The following is an 18,273-nucleotide window of genomic DNA, read 5'->3' on the forward strand; positions in this document are numbered from 1 at the left end:
GGTCACTCCCAAATTTCAATTTGTGCTTGAACAAAGTGCAAGGATTAGTCAACCAAAATATTAGCCGTGCATTTTTAACACCATATATATGTGTGTGTGTGTGTGTGTGCGCGCGCATGCGCGCGCGCGCTTGTGTGTGTGTGCGCGTGCGTGTGTGTGTTTCAGTTACCCATTACTTAACTTAAAAGGCATTGCAAGTTATAAACCTGTACAATAAACCTTCTCACAAGGAGAAACTTCTAAGCAAGTAACAATTAAAACTGTGTTTCACTTCATTCCAAATCTGGAAACTGGCTCAAGAATTTAGAGAACAAAAATAAAATAAAATAAACCTCCACATTCATAAACAGCTTTACATCTTCTCCTAAATATAAAGCAGCTGATTGCCAACATTTAAGAATGCCCTCCAGACCAGCAGGTATCCTGTGGGGTGGTACCCCCCCCCCCACCCCCGTAAACTACTGTATAAGCAAGTTGGTCATTCATTCAGTGTTCGTAAGACCGGCCATTTCAACAAGTTCACTCCCCAGGAACAGAGTACCTATGTACAGTCCTGTATATAAAAAATTAATTAATTTTAAAAAGTTGTATTTATCATTTTTATTAGTTGGCTCTGTGTACAACTCAAGAGAAAATGGACAGAAAGGACAAAGGACAGCATGGCCCTTTATGTAAGGTCTAACCCCTGGGACAGGTCAGAGATGGCTTGTATTCCCTGGCACCCCCGTGAAAAAGAATACCATTTGGAATATTCGTGACAAATTTTATCCTCATTGAATTGAAGGACTCCTCATACAGTCCTATTGCTCTACAGCAAACCTGGTGGGCATGTGAATGGCTGCCAGTCCACGCCTGTAACCTATGCTGGGTAAGCCTTTTCAGGACAAGGACACAGTCTTCTTATGAAGACTACCTGGCGTGAGAACGACTGACACCTGACACCTCGCGCAGCTCTTCCCAGGACTCCCTGTTTGTAGCACCACAGCGCCAAAGCCAGACACTAAAAGAACAGATACAAAACTATTGTGTTGGCTCAAGTCCCTGGCAGCATTAGTTTTTCCAAGGCAGGACACAGAATCAGCCTGGCAAATAGAGACAGGGACCTGGAAGGCTGCACTGGCCAGTCAGTCGGTCAGTCGGTCAGTCATCACCTCTGCACAGAGGGCCGGCACACCACAGCCACTTTATTGCAGCTGCTTCCTTTGCTGTAGTGCCGCTCTGGGCTGCCCCCCTCTGAGCTGCTGCCCTGCAGGCGTGAGGGCTCACGCTTTCCGTCCGCCTCCGTCTCCGAGTCGCTCAGCTCCAGATCCGGGCAGTAGCCGTCGTTTTCCTGGTAGGGCTGCCCGCTGCCGGCCTGCCTCTCGGGGGCTGGCTTGGTCCACAGCCTCTCCTTGGCGGTGTTTTTCCGGGAGGGCTTACTGGAGCTTCGCAGGTCCTCCGTCGTCCGCACCAGGCTGTCTGTGGCCTCTTTGAAGGAGCGGCTGAAGTGCTCCATAGTTGATTTCCGGAAGTTGCCACCGCCGCCGCTGCCTCCACCCCCTGCACCAGCTCCCTTTTTGGGGAGGCCCTGCTCGTAGGGAGTCTGGCAGGAGCCGTCTCTTTTGTCCATGAGCCCGTTTGATTTGGGGGGCCGTACACGCTCTCGCTCCAGTTTGCCATTCCCATTAGGAGAAGGCTGCCCATGCAGAGCAGCATGGAGCGCCATGGGTTTCCCTGAGGGTTTGAGAGGGGGGACAGGCAGGCAGTCTGTCTGAGGGAGCCCTGAGCCAGTAAACAGGCCGTTGCTGCGGTCCTCTCTCCGAGCCCGGTGGTGTGACTTGATCTTCTCTCCGGCTCTCGGGGGCCCCTGTGGAGCAGCGCTGCTGCCCTTGTTGTAGACATTCCCGCTGTTGTCGGGGCACAGGGGCCCGTTGCCGGACTTGGAGCTGGCTTTGCCGTTTCCTAAAGCTCCTTTGGGCATCTTCAGTTTGAGGGTTATCCGAGGAGGGGCCCTGAACAGCACACTTTCCAACGGGCCTGACAGGGGAAGCCCTGAGGAGAGAGACAACACAGACACCTCAGTCAGTCCGCACCTTGTCCAAAAACAACCACCACCACAATTCAGACAATAGAATTATATTGGGGGGAAAAAGTCAAGACTTATTTCTAGCAGAGTATGTGCAGTACAAGGTAAATCAGAAACAAATTGAGTCTGGGTTATTTTGCAACTTCAGAAACCAAAAATCTTCACTAGTGCGTGACATTTTTTAGCAGAGTCTTTTGCCAAATGTAATATGTTATTGCAGAAGTGCAAAGTTACCTCAGAGCACAGAGCCCTGCTTTCATGGCAGGAGAGTCAACAACAAGCTTATACTACAGAAAGCTGTGTAGAAGACTCTCCGGGCAGCTGCCTCACTGGCTAGGTCCCCTGCCTCAGGGGTAGGTCCTGTCTGAATACTGTATGGACCCATTGACACACACTGCAAGTCAAGCACAACCTCAGGAAAGGGTCTTGAAACACTGCAGGCTTGTTTGAGCCTATATGAAATATTTAGCTTTCTATTATTGAAGCTTGTAAAACCATTCTGCATTAGAAGTGGAACGTCACATACTAGAAAAAGTACTTCTTCCAAATCAAATCATGTAAGAGAGACACTCCCTCACCAAGACACGAGCGAGCACTGCTTTCTCCACGCATTGCTTCTTTACTACATGACATTTACTGAGTAACTGGAGGGATACCCCCTCTTCAAACTACTGTGTAAACACTGTACAGCAGAGCGGGCAACCTGGGGGTATGGAGCTACAGGTCAAGCAAGACTGACAGCAGTGAGCAGCTGGTTATTAGTACAGACCCCGGTGTAGCAGGTAAACCCAGACTACCTGCAGTGAGTTCCTGGTTATTCTCTACAGTACAGACCCAGGTGTAGCAGGTAAACCCAGACTACCTGCAGTGAGTTCCTGGTTATTCTCAACAGTACAGACCCAGGTGTAGCAGGTAAACCCAGACTACCTGCAGTGAGTTCCTGGTTATTCTCTACAGTACAGACCCCGGTGTAGCAGGTAAACCCAGACTACCTGCAGTGAGTTCCTGGTTGACGAGCTGCACCTGGAGGTTGAAGATCTGCTCTTGCGCTTTGCTTTGAGACAGTTTCAGCTTCTCTCTTCTGCTCACCATGTAGCACAAGTTTCTTACCTGCGGTGACACAGAAGGAACAAAAGAAATCAAAGAACAAAAGAAAGCTTTAAGGGGAGAAAATGGACTAAAAGATGTCAATTCTGTCTACGAGCGACATCCAAAAAAATAAAACAAACTACCATATTTGCAGAAATGAACTGGTCTATTGCTGCATTGTTATTTCCATTTCAAATCCTATCCATTTTTTTTAATATGGGCTCCATCTTTAAACAGCATCATCACATCTTATAATGTGAAACATACTGAAGAATGAAGTTATTTAAAAACAGGGCTCACATTAAGAAACAGATTTAAAGTAAGAATTACCTGAAAAAGAGCACAAATGCACAAGTGTGCCTAAAATCAACATTAAAAAAATACCAAGAAATACTATCATTGCAAGCAAGAGTACTCCAGCTATTCACTGCACATATTTCCTGCAAGGCAAACTTTGTAACCCGATAGAGAATGTGTCTGTGTAGATTGTTAGCAGCCCTGAGACAGTGGAAGGTACCCTCTCCAGGTCCTGGCGCAGGTGCATGAACATCCTCATGCGGGTGTGGATGCTGTCCTCCCTGGGCTGCAGCAACACATTCTCCTCCCCTTCCTTGGGCGGCAGCAGAGCCTTGTTGAAGTTGCTCTTGCGCTTCAGTTTCCAGTACTGGTAAACGAAGTCCAGGACGTGCTCGGGCAGCCCCAGCTGGCAGGCCAGGTCCGCGGAGCGCACCAGGGTGTAGAACTGCTCCTCCAGCGCCAGCAGCTTCTGGGCCCGCAGGCTGGTCTTCTCCGTCTCTGTGGCAGGCTTGGGCCGGGGCTCCCCTGCCGTGGGCTTGCTGTGCTTCAGGCAGTACGACTTGAACTTGACCTCGTCCCCCTCGTCCAGGATGGTCTTCATCTCCAAACTGTGCTGGAACGCGCAGGTCACGTGGAAGGCTGTGATGCAGCTCTTCACTGAGCACTGTAGAGAGGGAGACAATGAGAATTCCTGCTCCAGAGTGCACTCTGACAATGAGAATTCCTACTCCAGAGTGCAGTCTGACAATGAGAATTCCTGCTCCAGAGTGCACTCCGACAATGAGAATTCTTACTCCAGAGTGCACTCCGACAATGAGAATTCTTACTCCAGAGTGCACTCCGACAATGAGAATTCCTGCTCCAGAGTGCAGTCTGACAATGAGAATTCCTGCTCCAGAGTGCAGTCTGACAATGAGAATTCCTGCTCCAGAGTGCACTCCGACAATGAGAATTCTTACTCCAGAGTGCACTCCGACAATGAGAATTCCTGCTCCAGAGTGCACTCTGACAATGAGAATTCCTGCTCCAGAGTGCCCTCTGACAATGAGATCCTACTCCAGAGTGCCCTCTGACAATGAGAATTCCTACTCCAGAGTGCAGTCTGTCAATGAGAATTCCTGCTCCAGAGTGCCCTCTGACAATGAGAATTCCTGCTCCAGAGTGCCCTCTGACAATGAGAATTCCTACTCCAGAGTGCAGTCTGACAATGAGAATTCCTACTCCAGAGTGCAGTCTGACCATGAGAATTCCTACTCCAGAGTGCAGTCTGACAATGAGAATTCCTACTCCAGAGTTCAGTCTGACAATGAGAATTACTACTTCAGAGTTCAGTTTCAGACTTAGATTTAGCAACAGTTTTCAAAATAGCTGAAACATTAGTCTCAAAATCTTTTCATGGAGAGTTCTTGAAAGTGTAGATGTAGGACTACAGTGGGCTGTACTTTTAACTTGACATGAGCTAGTGTCAAACCCAGAGGACGACAGTCTGAAGCATCCTGCAGCAGGTAATCAGGAGACACAATGAGAGGAATACCCTATGCAAAAAGGAATACCCTAAATGCATGTGACAAGTGTGGATTGATAGTACCTGAATACAAGCACCCGTCTTGAGTTTGCACAGACTGCAGACCAGTGCCCAGCGACTGGGTGGGATGTGAGACACCTTGGTGATTGGCTCCATTCTCTCTGGACAAGCAATGCTGACCTAGAAACAGGGGCAGAGGTACATTAGCAATCACAGCACAGGATACCTTCCGAAAAGAACCATGCACTGTATGGCTTGCTTTGTAAAAACTGATATAAATTTTCACCGTTTCCCCTTCTACTCCACTACCAGTTTTCTGTTAACTTCCCAACACATATTTAAATAAACTCAGGTGGGCAAAGTCCTTTGACATTACCTCCGGAATCCACAGGGCACAGCTGACATGGGCCCACTTAGTCCCGGCCCGCGTTGCCTTCATGGCGCCTCCCCTCTGCGGGCACAGCACACACTGCGGGTGGATCGCCAGCACGCAGGTCCGGCACAGCCAGCTGCCATGCGGTACCTTCAGGATCCCGTAGCATGCCTGCAGCAGACGAGACAGGCAGGGACATGAACACAACTGCAGGGACTTGGGATCCCCAGTCAGAATCTGGAGGTGCGGCTAACAGACACCAAGGGCCAGTTTCATGAAGCATTTACTTTGATGTAGGTATGAGAACAAAGTAGGCGGTCCCAGACAAGCATAAATAATGTTTTGTTTTTGCTTTAATGCCCACAGTTAACCATTTTTGAATCCCAACCCCAGTAGTCTCCATCCTTGCACAGTCCTGCGTGTCTTCCCCACTCAGCCCACCTGATGCACGCAGATGTTGCACTGGTCACAGAAGACCATGTCATTGCCCTCCTCGCTGTCAGGGGAGCGGCACACATCGCAGATGACGTCCTCGTCATACTCGATGCCCAGCCCCTCCTCAGTCTCGATGGCGTGGTTCATGCTCTCATGGCACTGCTTCTCCAGAGCCTCCATGGCCTTCTCCATGGTGAACTCATCCAGCAGACTGCAGCCTGCCGGGGAGGAACAAACAGCCTCCAAGTCACGCCTCTCGTTTAGTTCTTGGGTTTTTTCCACAGGACAGCAAATCCAAGACTTTAAATAAACCATGCAACGGTTGCTCAAGGAATTCGGGGCATTTGATGTCGGTAAGAAGCAGAGAGCTGCTTCTTAATAAAACTGAGCACTTGCATACTATACTGTCTTTTTAATTATTTGTACCCGTTGAAAATATCTTGGTAGCCATGCAGACAACGAACCTCAAAATTGGAATAAAAAAAAGTTTATTTTAAGATGCTTGACCAAAGAACAGACCATTTAAATTATACTGCAGTTACACGCTCCCCCCGCAAGCTTGACCTTACATTGCCATACATGAATAAGGGAAAACAATGTGCATTTCCTAGCAACTTTCAGCGTCACACTCCCTCACCCTCACCCAGCTCCTCCAGCTCAGCGTTGAGCTCCTGCAGCCAGAAGAGGTCCATGTCGTCCAGGTCATAGCGGCACATGGACTCGGCCAGCTCCACGATGTTCACATAGCCAGACTCCACAGGCTCCTGGCTGGAGCACTGGATGTACTTCCGCTGCCGAACAAACAGGCTCTCCTTCGGCTTCTCTGCGATAACCCTGCAAGCAGCCGAGCGACACAACGTTACAATTCAGCTAGAACCCCACTCCCACTTAATAACAATGTTACAATTCAGCTAGAATCCCACTCCCAGTTAACAACAATGTTACAATTCAATTAGAACCCCACTCCCAGTTAATAACAACAACGTTACAATTCAGCTAGAACCCCACTCCCAGTTAATAACGTTACAATTCACCTAGAACCCCACTCCCAGTTAATAATGTTACAATTCAGCTAGAACCCCACTCCCAGTTAATAACAACGTTACAATTCAGCTAGAACCCCACTCCCAGTTAATAACAACGTTACAATTCAGCTAGAACCCCACTCCCAGTTAATAATGTTACAATTCAGCTAGAACCCCACTCCCAGTTAATAACAACGTTACAATTCAGCTAGAACCCCACTCCCAGTTAATAACAACGTTACAATTCAGCTAGAACCCCACTCCCAGTTAATAATGTTACAATTCAGCTAGAACCCCACTCCCAGTTAATAACAACGTTACAATTCAGCTAGAACCCCACTCCCAGTTAATAACAACGTTACAATTCACCTAGAACCCCACTCCCAGTTAATGTTACAATTCACCTAGAACCCCACTCCCAGTTAATAAGTGGTTCTCTAGATAGAGCTTTAATTGAAGTGCGATACACAGACAAACAGACAGACAGACAGACTAACACAAAGGGCTCATAAGGGAATAACCTGCTTACATTTGTACAGATGGGGCCTTTTCAGTCCCAATGATGAGGTGATACAATTAGTGTAAAACTCTATGATTGATGTTGTGTGTTTGCTTTTAACAAACATTTTTAATAGAACAATGTGCTATTTTTTAGCATGGCACAGCAGGAGCGCAAACATTTTATTAGCCTGGGATTCAGAAAGCATAAAGAACCACTTGATAGCAGATACTGCCTTTGAGGCGCAGAGCGCGGGACAGGGACCTGCCTGAGGGAAGGCTGCAGGAGGGAGTCGGGGCTGGCTGGGACCTGCACCCCCTTCTCCCACTCCTGCTTCCATGTGTCAGCCAGGAGGTAGTACTCCTCAGGGTTAATGTGGTGCGAGTCTGGAAGCTTCATGGCACTGATCAGGTCTTTTCTGAACACCTGGAGGAACAAAAGCAGGATTTCACTTTGTGTTTAACCGCTCTGTTAAAAGGATGCTAGGTAAGGGGGGTGGGGGGGGGTGGTATGCAGGACTGAAGGGGGGGGGGGGGCAATACGAAAGCTGCGCGTAACATTTCTGATCAATAACCTAGTCTCCTTCGTCTTTCTGTCTGCTCCTGTTTCAGGCCCAGTTTTTGTCTGGTTGCCCCCGCCCATTTCTGGTTCAGCCCTGCCCATTTCAGAACTCAAATCCAGCAACAGCCTACTTGGTATATTGTAGGGAGTCAAGCTGCCACATGGCCGCTTTCATTTTGATACAGGTTTTGTCTTTCAGTTCTTACAGCACACCCAATGTGGAAGCAGTGTGGCGGGCAGTGGAAATGAGCTCTCTGGAAACAGGCTTTGTCTTCTCCCTTACCTCAGCAGGCTTCTTCGGTTGGCTGACAGGGGTGCCCACTTTGCCCCCATATTTGTAGGATGAGGAGAACGAGGTGGAGGGACCTACAAACCAAAATAAACAGGGGGGTCAGTTAACCTCCAAGGTAGGCAATTTATAACAATGCAGCACCTTTACAATGAACTGGCCACTACACACTAACACACTGCTGGCATGTGTTCCCATAGAAGATGGAGGTGAACGGAAGACTAAACACGCTCCCCGCTCCCCACTCTCCACTCTCCCCACTCTCTCCGCTCCCCGCTCTCCTCTCTCCCCACTCTCCCCGCTCTCTCCACTCTCCACTCTCTCCACTCTCCCCGCTCTCCCCGCTCTCTCCGCTCCCCTCTCTCTCCACTCTCTCCACTCCCCGCTCTCTCCCCGCTCCCTCCACTCTCTCCACTCCCCGCTCTCTCCCCGCTCCCCTCTCCCCACTCTCCACTCTCTCCGCTCTCCACTCTCCGCTCCCCTCTCCACTCTCCCCGCTCTCTCCACTCTCTCCGCTCCCCTCTCCCCGCTCCCCACTCTCTCCGCTCCCCTCTCCCCTCTCCCCTCTCCCCTCTCCCCTCTCCCCTCTCCCTACTCTCCCTACTCTCCCCTCTCCCTACTCTCCCCTCTCCCCTCTCTCCACTCTCTGGACAAGTCTTGGCATTCTGGATTATTTTTTTCTACTGGTCAAAATCCATGGCCCAGAAAGTTGGCAGCTGCATTGTTAATACATTTAAGAAAACTACACAAGAAATCAGGTCCTTCAAGTTGAATGCAATGAGAAGGGACTAAAACATGAAGAGTTTTTTTTATTTTTACTCAAATCTTTGTCAATGTAGAACTTACAGCTATGGCTGTATGTGGTAAAGGCTAGACAACCATCACCTAAACAAAATCTGACAACCGACTTATTTCTGGTAGGCAATACTATAGAGCCCCTGGAGTCCAATCTTCCCCTCATAATGATACATGGGGGGGGGGGGGTGTATCTACTAGGCAGAGTTCAGTAAAACAGCTGCTCTGTTTGTATATTGCACACAGAGCTCTAGAACCGTTGGCCCAAAACCCACACAAAGAAGATGCCACATCCTGCTAGACACGTCTGCATACCGCTAGAGTCTCAGCTGCTGATGTGCATATCCTCAAAGTAAAATAAATATCTAATAACCTGCTTTATCAAGGCATAGGAATCTGGTTCATAAAACAACGTCAAGGTCTTTTTATCTCCATGTAGATCCCAGGGTAACTAATAGTCAGGCATTCCTACAAAACAGCAGCAATACCTTGGACACCTCCTGGATGCCCATCAGGGTCTCACAGCCTTTCTGCTAGCGAGGATCCCTGCGCTGCCTGTCCTTTCTGCCGGCGAGGATCCCTGCGCTGCCTGTCCTTTCTGCCGGCGAGGATCCCTGCGCTGCCTGTCCTTTCTGCCGGCGAGGATCCCTGCGCTGCCTGTCCTTTCTGCCCGCGAGGATCCCTGCGCTGCCTGTCCTTTCTGCCGGCGAGGATCCCTGCGCTGCCTGTCCTTTCTGCCCGCGAGGATCCCTGCGCTGCCTGTCCTTTCTGCCCGCGAGGATCCCTGCGCTGCCTGTCCTTTCTGCCCGCGAGGATCCCTGCGCTGCCTGTCCTTTCTGCCAGCGAGGATCCCTGCGCTGCCTGTCCTTTCTGCCAGCGAGGATCCCTGCGCTGCCTGTCCTTTCTGCCAGCGAGGATCCCTGCGCTGCCTGTCCTTTCTGCCAGCGAGGATCCCTGCACTGCCTGTCCTTTCTGCCAGCGAGGATCCCTGCACTGCCTGTCCTTTCTGCCAGCGAGGATCCCTGCGCTGCCTGTCCTTTCTGCCAGCGAGGATCCCTGCACTGCATGTACAGATAGTGCTTATTAAAGGCCTGGAAGCAGATCCATTTTCCTCACAGCTGCTATGGTTGATACACAGTTCCAATCTGGGGGCAGCGATTTGGATAGATTTTTTTTTTTTCCTGCATGGTTTCCTCTGTGATACTGTAGTTCAGAAGCTTGGTATGCCAGCTTTGCAGGCAGCCATGTTGAGAAGGTCTTGCGACTGGTGAACCTTGTTGTGTCTGAAGCAATGCCATCTTGATAAGTTCACAAGCAGGTTTTGTGTACTAGTTTGGTGTTTAAACGTTTGGAGCAAGTCGACGACACACTGACATGCAAGTTACAATACAATATGTAGCATGACACTTGTGATGGTTCTGATGGGCGTGTGTATTCATACCAACTATAAAACACATGTATTCTTTATTCAAGGACCACCCAGTGCACTACAACAAGCTATGTTGTGCTTTTGGTTCTACATGACGATACAAACGATAGATACCTCTATTACGATATGGTACGTCCTGTAAAGAATCTATCATTATTTGTCGATACACCGTTACACCCCGAATCATGTGTTCTATAAAAACACAACAGTGTCATTTTCAGAGACATGCAAATACGCTCTTGTGGTACTTTGCAATCGACTGTACTTGCATTATATAACCCTTTTGCCTATTTGAAATGCTTCAGAATTGTGAACACGCTATTTTTCAGGAGTGTCCAGCCCTGGTCCCAGAGAGCCGCAGGGTTTTCTGGTTTTCGTTCTGCCAGAGTTCTCAGTTACCTAACTGAACCAATGAATTGGTTAACACTGGAACCCCTTTTCCCATTGCTGATTGCCGATTTAAAGACAGCCAGAAAAGCTCCAACTGCATGTCTCCAGGACCAGGCTGGACAGCCCTGCTGTATTTCTACACACTGGGGAGACAGCAGTGCTATGCATGGTGCTGTGGACTCACTCTCATTGTCAGAGCTGTCACTGCTACTGGAAGGCCTGTGGCGTTTCATCCTGATGTATCCTAAACAAGAAAGAAAAGAACAAACTAAAATCAGATACAATGATTAACAACAAGTTTGAAAATACCAGTCCTCCCCTCCTCTGCCTTGCACAGCAAAAAGGGTCAGAGCAAAAAAATTTGCTCAGAAGTCTTTGTTTAATAACAATTCACATGTCTATAGTGCCTTTCATCACAAGGATCCCAAAGCACTTCACACACACACACTGACACAAACAATTAACAATTAAACAATCAAACACAGAATTTGATCAAACACAAATTAGACACAAAATTTGGTTTTAATTGTAAAATTGAAAAAATACGTTTGTAGAAATAGAACAATTGAGAGTCTAAAACAAATGTAATCAAATTGGATTTTTATAAATAATAATAATAAATAATAATAATAAATAATAATAATAATAATAATCATTATCATCATCAACACGCCAACAAATCAAACTAAAATCTAACCTACACCTTTAATCACAATGTGACAGGGTGCACCACATCACACACAGTTTAATCACAATGCGACAGGGCGTACCATATCACACACAGTTTAATCACAATGCGACAGGGCGTACCATATCACAGACAGGTTAATCACAATGTGACAGGGTGCACCATATCACACACAGTTTAATCACAATGCGACAGGGCGTACCATATCACAGACAGGTTAATCACAATGTGACAGGGCGTACCATATCACACACAGTTTAATCACAGTGCGACAGGGCGTACCATATCACACACAGTTTAATCACAATGCGACAGGGCGTACCATATCACACACAGTTTAATCACAGTGTGACAGGGCGTACCATATCACACACAGTTTAATCACAATGCGACAGGGCGTACCATATCACACACAGTTTAATCACAGTGCGACAGGGCGTACCATATCACACACAGTTTAATCACAGTGCGACAGGGCGTACCATATCACACACAGTTTAATCACAGTGCGACAGGGCGTACCATATCACACACAGTTTAATCACAATGCGACAGGGCGTACCATATCACAGACAGGTTAATCACAATGTGACAGGGTGCACCATATCACACACAGTTTAATCACAATGCGACAGGGTGCACCATATCACACACAGTTTAATCACAATGCGACAGGGCGTACCATATCACACACAGTTTAATCACAATGCGACAGGGCGCACCATATCACACACAGTTTAATCACAATGCGACAGGGCGTACCATATCACACACAGTTTCATCACAATGCGACAGGGTGCACCATATCACACACAGTTTAATCACAATGCGACAGGGCGTACCATATCACAGACAGGTTAATCACAATGCAATACAGTTTTTTACATCCTCGCAGCCTCTGTGTCTCCACAAGTTTGAATACCCCTGAGTTTATTTCAAGCATTTTAAGAAGGAAAGCAGTCAGTGTCCATCCCCTCCCTCTCCCCTTTAATTACCGCATGTGGCTCAAGATACTCACCATAAATCCCAAGGTCCTGTGCACACTAGTGTATTGTCCTGGCGAGTCTGCAATGCTCTCCTCACATCCCTGCAAGAACAGCACACAACCCAGACGGGTCAGTCACAACACAGACGGGTCAACAACAACACAGACGGGTCAGTCACAACACAGACGGGTCACCAACAACCCAGACGGGTCACCAACAACCCAGACGGGTCAGTCACAACCCAGGCGGGTCAGTCACAACCCAGGCGGGTCACCAACAACCCGGACTGGTCACCAACACAGACGGGTCACTAACACCACAGATGGGTCAGTCACAACACAGACGGGTCACTCACAGCCCAGACGGGTCACCAACACCCCAGACGGGTCAGTCACAACTGTTCGCCACAGTGAATACAGGTATTCAGCAGCATTTAGAGTTTACTGCTCTAGCAGGAAACACTTGCATTGTTCAATATTACAGCAAGTTGTTTTCAAATACCAGCATTTATAGAAATCAGTGACATGGAAATTCCAGACTTTGATGGTGTAGCTATGGTGACGTCACCAGTAAATTATGCAAACTAGTATAATCGAAGGTTCAAACCTTCCTTCGGCAATGTGTTCCCAACCTTCGAAGGTCAACATGTACCCTTCGTTGCAGCCCTACATGTATCTACACTAATAGATCATCATATTCCATTAGTCACTCTTGGGGGCACCTCACTTCTGTCACTAACAGAACCACTTCAGAAATGTCTCCTTTCTTCTTTTCTGGCCTCTAAAATAAGTTCTGTTACTGTTCTGGAAAGACTCCAAGCCACCTGCTCTACAACTATGGAAGAGTGTACTATTAGATAAAATAATCTCCCATTCTTTAAAGAACAAACTTGAGAATGTGAACTTCGCTCTTACTTGCCCTGACCTTTATGAACAGCCCACGTTACTGGCTTCTTATTTATACTCTATTGGGGGCTGGCCAATAGCAATTGAACTGGATGGAATATGTAAATGATTTTTTATGCATTCTATTTAATCTGTATGTACATATAATGTACTTCTTGTCTTGCCTTTGAAATTAATAAAAACAGAAATAATAACACATGCCTGGATGCCCACAGTGAGCTGTCTGAAGCAAAACAATATCAGATGCAAACTTTGATGACAGCTCAGAAGAATGGCAACCGGACCTGGGGTTAATTACAACTGTGCAGTTCTGAGTTAACTGCTGTTCCAATGCAACTGATAGACTACGGATCAGTTAGGCAATTACTTGTCATTCGATCATTATTGCTGTATTGAACCCTTTCTGGTGACTGTAGTTGTTTGAGAAACAATGTAAATTGTATAGTGAGTGTGTGTATTTGTGCCTGTGGTTACTGCTGGTTATTTAGAACACAGGAGACGTGTTCATGTGTGTCGTTTGTTACTTTTTTGTGTAATTGTAATCACAACTAATTACTGCAGATAATTGTAACTAACTGTAACTGAACATAATGGCACTGTAATTTCAATTTCAGCAAACACTTCTGCTGTGTTTGCTGGACACTGCTGGACACTGGCAATATACAGTATGAAAAACAAACAAACAGACTCCACCTCCTCTGTGCAGTGATTCACAGCCAGCACACTCACAGGGCAATAGAGGACTCCTCCTCCTCTGTGCAGGGATTCACAGCAAGCACGCTGCACAGAGCAATAGAGGACTCCTCCTCCACCTCTGTGCAGGGATTCACAGCCAGCACACTGCACAGAGCAATAGAGGACTCCTCCTCCTCCTCCTCTGTGCAGGGATTCACAGCCAGCACGCTGCACAGAGCAATAGAGGACTCCACCTCCTCTGTGCAGGGATTCACAGCCAGGACGCTGCACAGAGCAATAGAGGACTCCACCTCCTCTGTGCTGGGATTCACAGCCAGCACGCTGCACAGAGCAATAGAGGACTCCTCTGTGCAGGGATTCACAGCCAGCATGCTGCACAGAGCAATAGAGGACTCCACCTCCTCTGTGCAGGGATTCACAGCCAGCACGCTGCACAGAGCAATAGAGGACTCCACCTCCTCTGTGCAGGGATTCACAGCCAGCACACTGCACAGAGCAATAGAGGACTCCACCTCCTCTGTGCTGGGATTCACAGCCAGCACACTGCACAGAGCAATAGAGGACTCCTCTGTGCAGGGATTCACAGCCAGCACGCTGCACAGAGCAATAGAGGACTCCACCTCCTCTGTGCAGGGATTCACAGCCAGCACGCTGCACAGAGCAATAGAGGACTCCACCTCCTCTGTGCAGGGATTCACAGCCAGGACGCTGCACAGAGCAATAGAGGACTCCACCTCCTCTGTGCTGGGATTCACAGCCAGCACGCTGCACAGAGCAATAGAGGACTCCTCTGTGCAGGGATTCACAGCCAGCACACTGCACAGAGCAATAGAGGACTCCACCTCCTCTGTGCAGGGATTCACAGCCAGCACACTGCACAGAGCAATAGAGGACTCCTCTGTGCAGGGATTCACAGCCAGCACGCTGCACAGAGCAATAGAGGACTCCACCTCCTCTGTGCAGGGATTCACAGCCAGCACGCTGCACAGAGCAATAGAGGACTCCTCTGTGCAGGGATTCACAGCCAGCACGCTGCACAGAGCAATAGAGGACTCCACCTCCTCTGTGCAGGGATTCACAGCCAGCACGCTGCACAGAGCAATAGCGGACTCCTCTGTGCAGGGATTCACAGCCAGCATGCTGCACAGAGCAATAGCGGACTCCTCTGTGCAGGGATTCACAGCCAGCATGCTGCACAGAGCAATAGAGGACTCCACCTCCTCTGTGCAGGGATTCACAGCCAGCACGCTGCACAGAGCAATAGAGGACTCCTCTGTGCAGGGATTCACAGCCAGCATGCTGCACAGAGCAATAGCGGACTCCTCTGTGCAGGGATTCACAGCCAGCACGCTGCACAGAGCAATAGAGGACTCCTCCTCCTCCTCTGTGCAGGGATTCACAGCACCTCTGAATAGCAGCCAATCAATGCAGAACCTCAGAGGGGTTGCTAAGGAAGCTGGGAGGAAACTGGACACACAAGAAAGCACACCCAGCGACGTCGTTCACAGCGACAACACACACCCGAAGCGACGTCGTTCACAAATGGTATTCTGAAGACATGTCTTGCCCCGTTAGAGCGCCTGCCCCATCATTAACATATTCGCAGAAGCGATTCTGATAACAGTGCAATGGGGTCCCAAATAGACAATTGAGCTCTGTGTTAAGACGGACTGAAACCAGGTTTATTTAGTGGTGCAATCAGGAACTTTAACAATTGAACACACTATAAAAAGCAGAGCAGTCCTAAGCAACAACTGTGTGTGTTTGGACTGACACAAAGAGGAAATCAAAGAAAGAAAAGAATGACTGGGATGAGTGAGGAGGATTTCTCTGGCGTACTCCATCGCTAAATTCTTGTAGTTCACATTTAGAGGATACCACATTGATAAATAATTTGCTTTATTTCTGTATTCATTTAAGATTGAGTAATTTAGTTTGATATGTAAACTATTCACAAACCACCATTTCCAGCATTCTTAAATTTACAGTTTACTGTAGAGCTACAACTACCTTACTACAAAAAAAAATACATAATTTAAAAAAAGAAATAAAAAAATCGATTTTAATCAAAAATCTGATTTAAATCAAAAACACATTTTTGGGGTTTATCAGGGCTTGAAACTTGCACTATCCCTGCACCCGATCCTGGGTTTCAGAACTACCTTCAGTTAAGTACAGGGATGGAAGTGAGACTCCCATTGCAATTCCTGTTTAAATAAATAAACCAGTGCTTGTTACCTAGCTCATCAAGCTCCTAGTAAACCTTGAAGAGTGTTTACATTTTTACAAAAGTAAATTGATTTTTTTTTTATTTATATAAAAAAAATAGTTAGCCTAATTCTAATTGCTTTTTTTTAAGCTAAATAAAAGCCGTGAACGAGACGTTTTGTTTGTTGTACTGAACACTGCCACTCATAGTAGACGCATCATCAGCCCTGTACACTAAACTCCTAATGACTCCGGGCGCTGTTCAAACGAAATTCACGACCTGTGACAAACCCCACATGTCGTGTCCGGATATGTTCAGAACAAAGACAACACAACACCAGCAAACCCCGTGTTTATGACTGTCGCAGACACACAAGTACCCTATTTATTTATTTGTATACCCGTTTTTTTTTCCCCAACCCAAATAAAAATGTACCGCTGCATTTAAAACAGCATTTAAAGGGACGCCTCTGACGTAACAGCTTGTGTAGTGCTAATAGATTTGAGCCGTGAACATTGCATTGCTTCCATGCTGTTGGTGCTCGAGGTGGTGTTTATTTTTTCAGTTTAAAATAATTTATGACAAAAAAAAGTAAACAAAAGTGTATGTCGATTTCCAAACGAGTAAGCATGCGCACAGGCAAACCTATTTGTTATATTACAAGTCAGACCACCTTGCTTAACTATACATTGTGGTCTTTAACAAGTTCTACCTTAGATGCGTGCTCCATCAGCAACTGCCAGACTGATGATAGCAACGGGGATATAATAATAATAATAATAATAATCAATAGGACTGGTCGAGTCCGTTCATTATACAAGCGTCTTCCTGTTTCCCTGGCGATTCTGAGTGGCCTTGCCGCCAAACTAGCCTTGCTGCATTATGAATACACAACAGCACAAGAAGTGAAATCAAACAAGGGCGCCACCGCCACTACCACGCTCGTCCTAACAACACTTTCTCAAGCACCGGCCAATATTAACCACGTACCACCACCGATATACCGCAACAGCCAGTCAAACGGGGCCGCTGTGCAGGCATGCCCTCAAACACTCGTTCACTATTTTGTATTTCCTGTGCCCCCAGATCCCCGTTGAAAAGAGAAGATAGAGGCCATGCAGCCAGGAGGAATGAGGCCCTTGCCTATATCAACCCATTCGGGGCCAGCCCCGGCATGGCAGACACACAGAGAGAGAGACTGAGCAATATATTAATAATGCAGCGTCCTTCCTTACCTTTCTCAGAATGAGATCAGCGTGGGGACCCTGCGCTGCTGCTTCTCAGCGTCTTCAGCGACGAGACAGCCGCAGGGATCAATCGCGTCTTCTTTTCCTTTCTTAGTTTTTCCTTTCATTCCACTCTCTCCATTTCCCCTCCACTCGGCAGCAGCACAACAGCGCTATTGTGTATCCGCACCGCAGGGCCCTAGACTCCGCCTTCTCCTCCCTCTCCCTCGGCTCAGCTTCTGCCTGCCACAAACCATAGAAGAGAATTTTTTAAACAAACTTTATTTAAAGCCACCCCATCAAACATGTCTGTTTTTTTCCGACTGTTGGAATAACTACATTGTTGTGGATGGCTATTAAGTTTTCAAGTTAAGTGCCGTGTTTAATTTCTGTCACTTTAAACCGCTGTGGCACAGTTAAGCGGTACTGTATGTGCACATGGCCGGTGAATTAATTCCCTCAAGTTTCCAGCCGCTATTTGCATTGATTGCAGCCACACAGCCCTCTTCATGTTACGCTGTACTGTGTGAACTAAACAGACATGCTTATTATGCAGCTGCACGCACCAGCAGCAGCAGGTTATACGTGTCGAGGTCTGTTTAAGGGACCCAAACAATGTCTAGTACAATAATTGTGATATTTTAATTTTGTGTTGTGTTTTAATGTAGCCTACTACGCTTCTCTAATTCAAAATGTAAAACTATTATTTGAAATACCTTACGGGGCAATCTTTAATTCCATATCCAGAACTCCCAAGTGACCCGCTGACCTGCAACAGCCACTGCAGAACC

At 47.4% G+C, this 18,273-nt stretch overlaps 1 protein-coding gene across 3 annotated transcripts; it reads right to left on the reverse strand.

The window, feature by feature from the left end:
* Positions 1-585: 585 nt before the first annotated feature.
* On the reverse strand, positions 586-17,880 carry LOC117406137 (protein Jade-3-like). 3 transcript variants are annotated; one of them, XM_059030350.1, is made up of 12 exons: positions 17,492-17,880; positions 12,479-12,547; positions 10,957-11,016; positions 8,153-8,235; positions 7,577-7,734; positions 6,422-6,618; positions 5,791-6,002; positions 5,353-5,520; positions 5,040-5,156; positions 3,672-4,115; positions 3,058-3,175; positions 586-2,031 (listed from the first exon to the last, which is right to left on the reverse strand). In XM_059030350.1, exons 3-12 carry the CDS (start codon positions 11,003-11,005, stop codon positions 1,148-1,150), a joined length of 2,430 nt encoding a protein of 809 aa, XP_058886333.1. In that variant the 5' UTR covers positions 11,006-11,016; positions 12,479-12,547; positions 17,492-17,880; the 3' UTR covers positions 586-1,147. The 3 variants fall into 3 exon arrangements, with proteins under 3 accessions (XP_058886333.1, XP_058886335.1, XP_058886334.1); XM_059030352.1 differs by having other exon boundaries at positions 6,428-6,618; positions 17,492-17,877; XM_059030351.1 differs by lacking the exon at positions 17,492-17,880 and adding an exon at positions 17,247-17,390.
* Between the last annotated feature and the right edge of the window lie 393 nt (positions 17,881-18,273).

The sequence above is a fragment of the Acipenser ruthenus genome, chromosome 9 (genome assembly GCF_902713425.1).
Source record: "Acipenser ruthenus chromosome 9, fAciRut3.2 maternal haplotype, whole genome shotgun sequence".
Classification (NCBI taxonomy): domain Eukaryota; kingdom Metazoa; phylum Chordata; class Actinopteri; order Acipenseriformes; family Acipenseridae; genus Acipenser; species Acipenser ruthenus.

Coding starts and splice junctions, on each gene's coding strand:
- LOC117406137 (XM_059030350.1), bottom strand. CDS start 11,005: ATGAAACGCCACAGGCCTTCCAGTAGCAGTGACAGCTCTGACAATGAG. Junction 8,236..10,956: donor TGACAGCTCTGACAATGAGA/GTGAGTCCACAG, acceptor TTTGGTTTGTAG/GTCCCTCCACCTCGTTCTCC. Junction 5,521..5,790: donor GCAACATCTGCGTGCATCAG/GTGGGCTGAGTG, acceptor CGTCTGCTGCAG/GCATGCTACGGGATCCTGAA.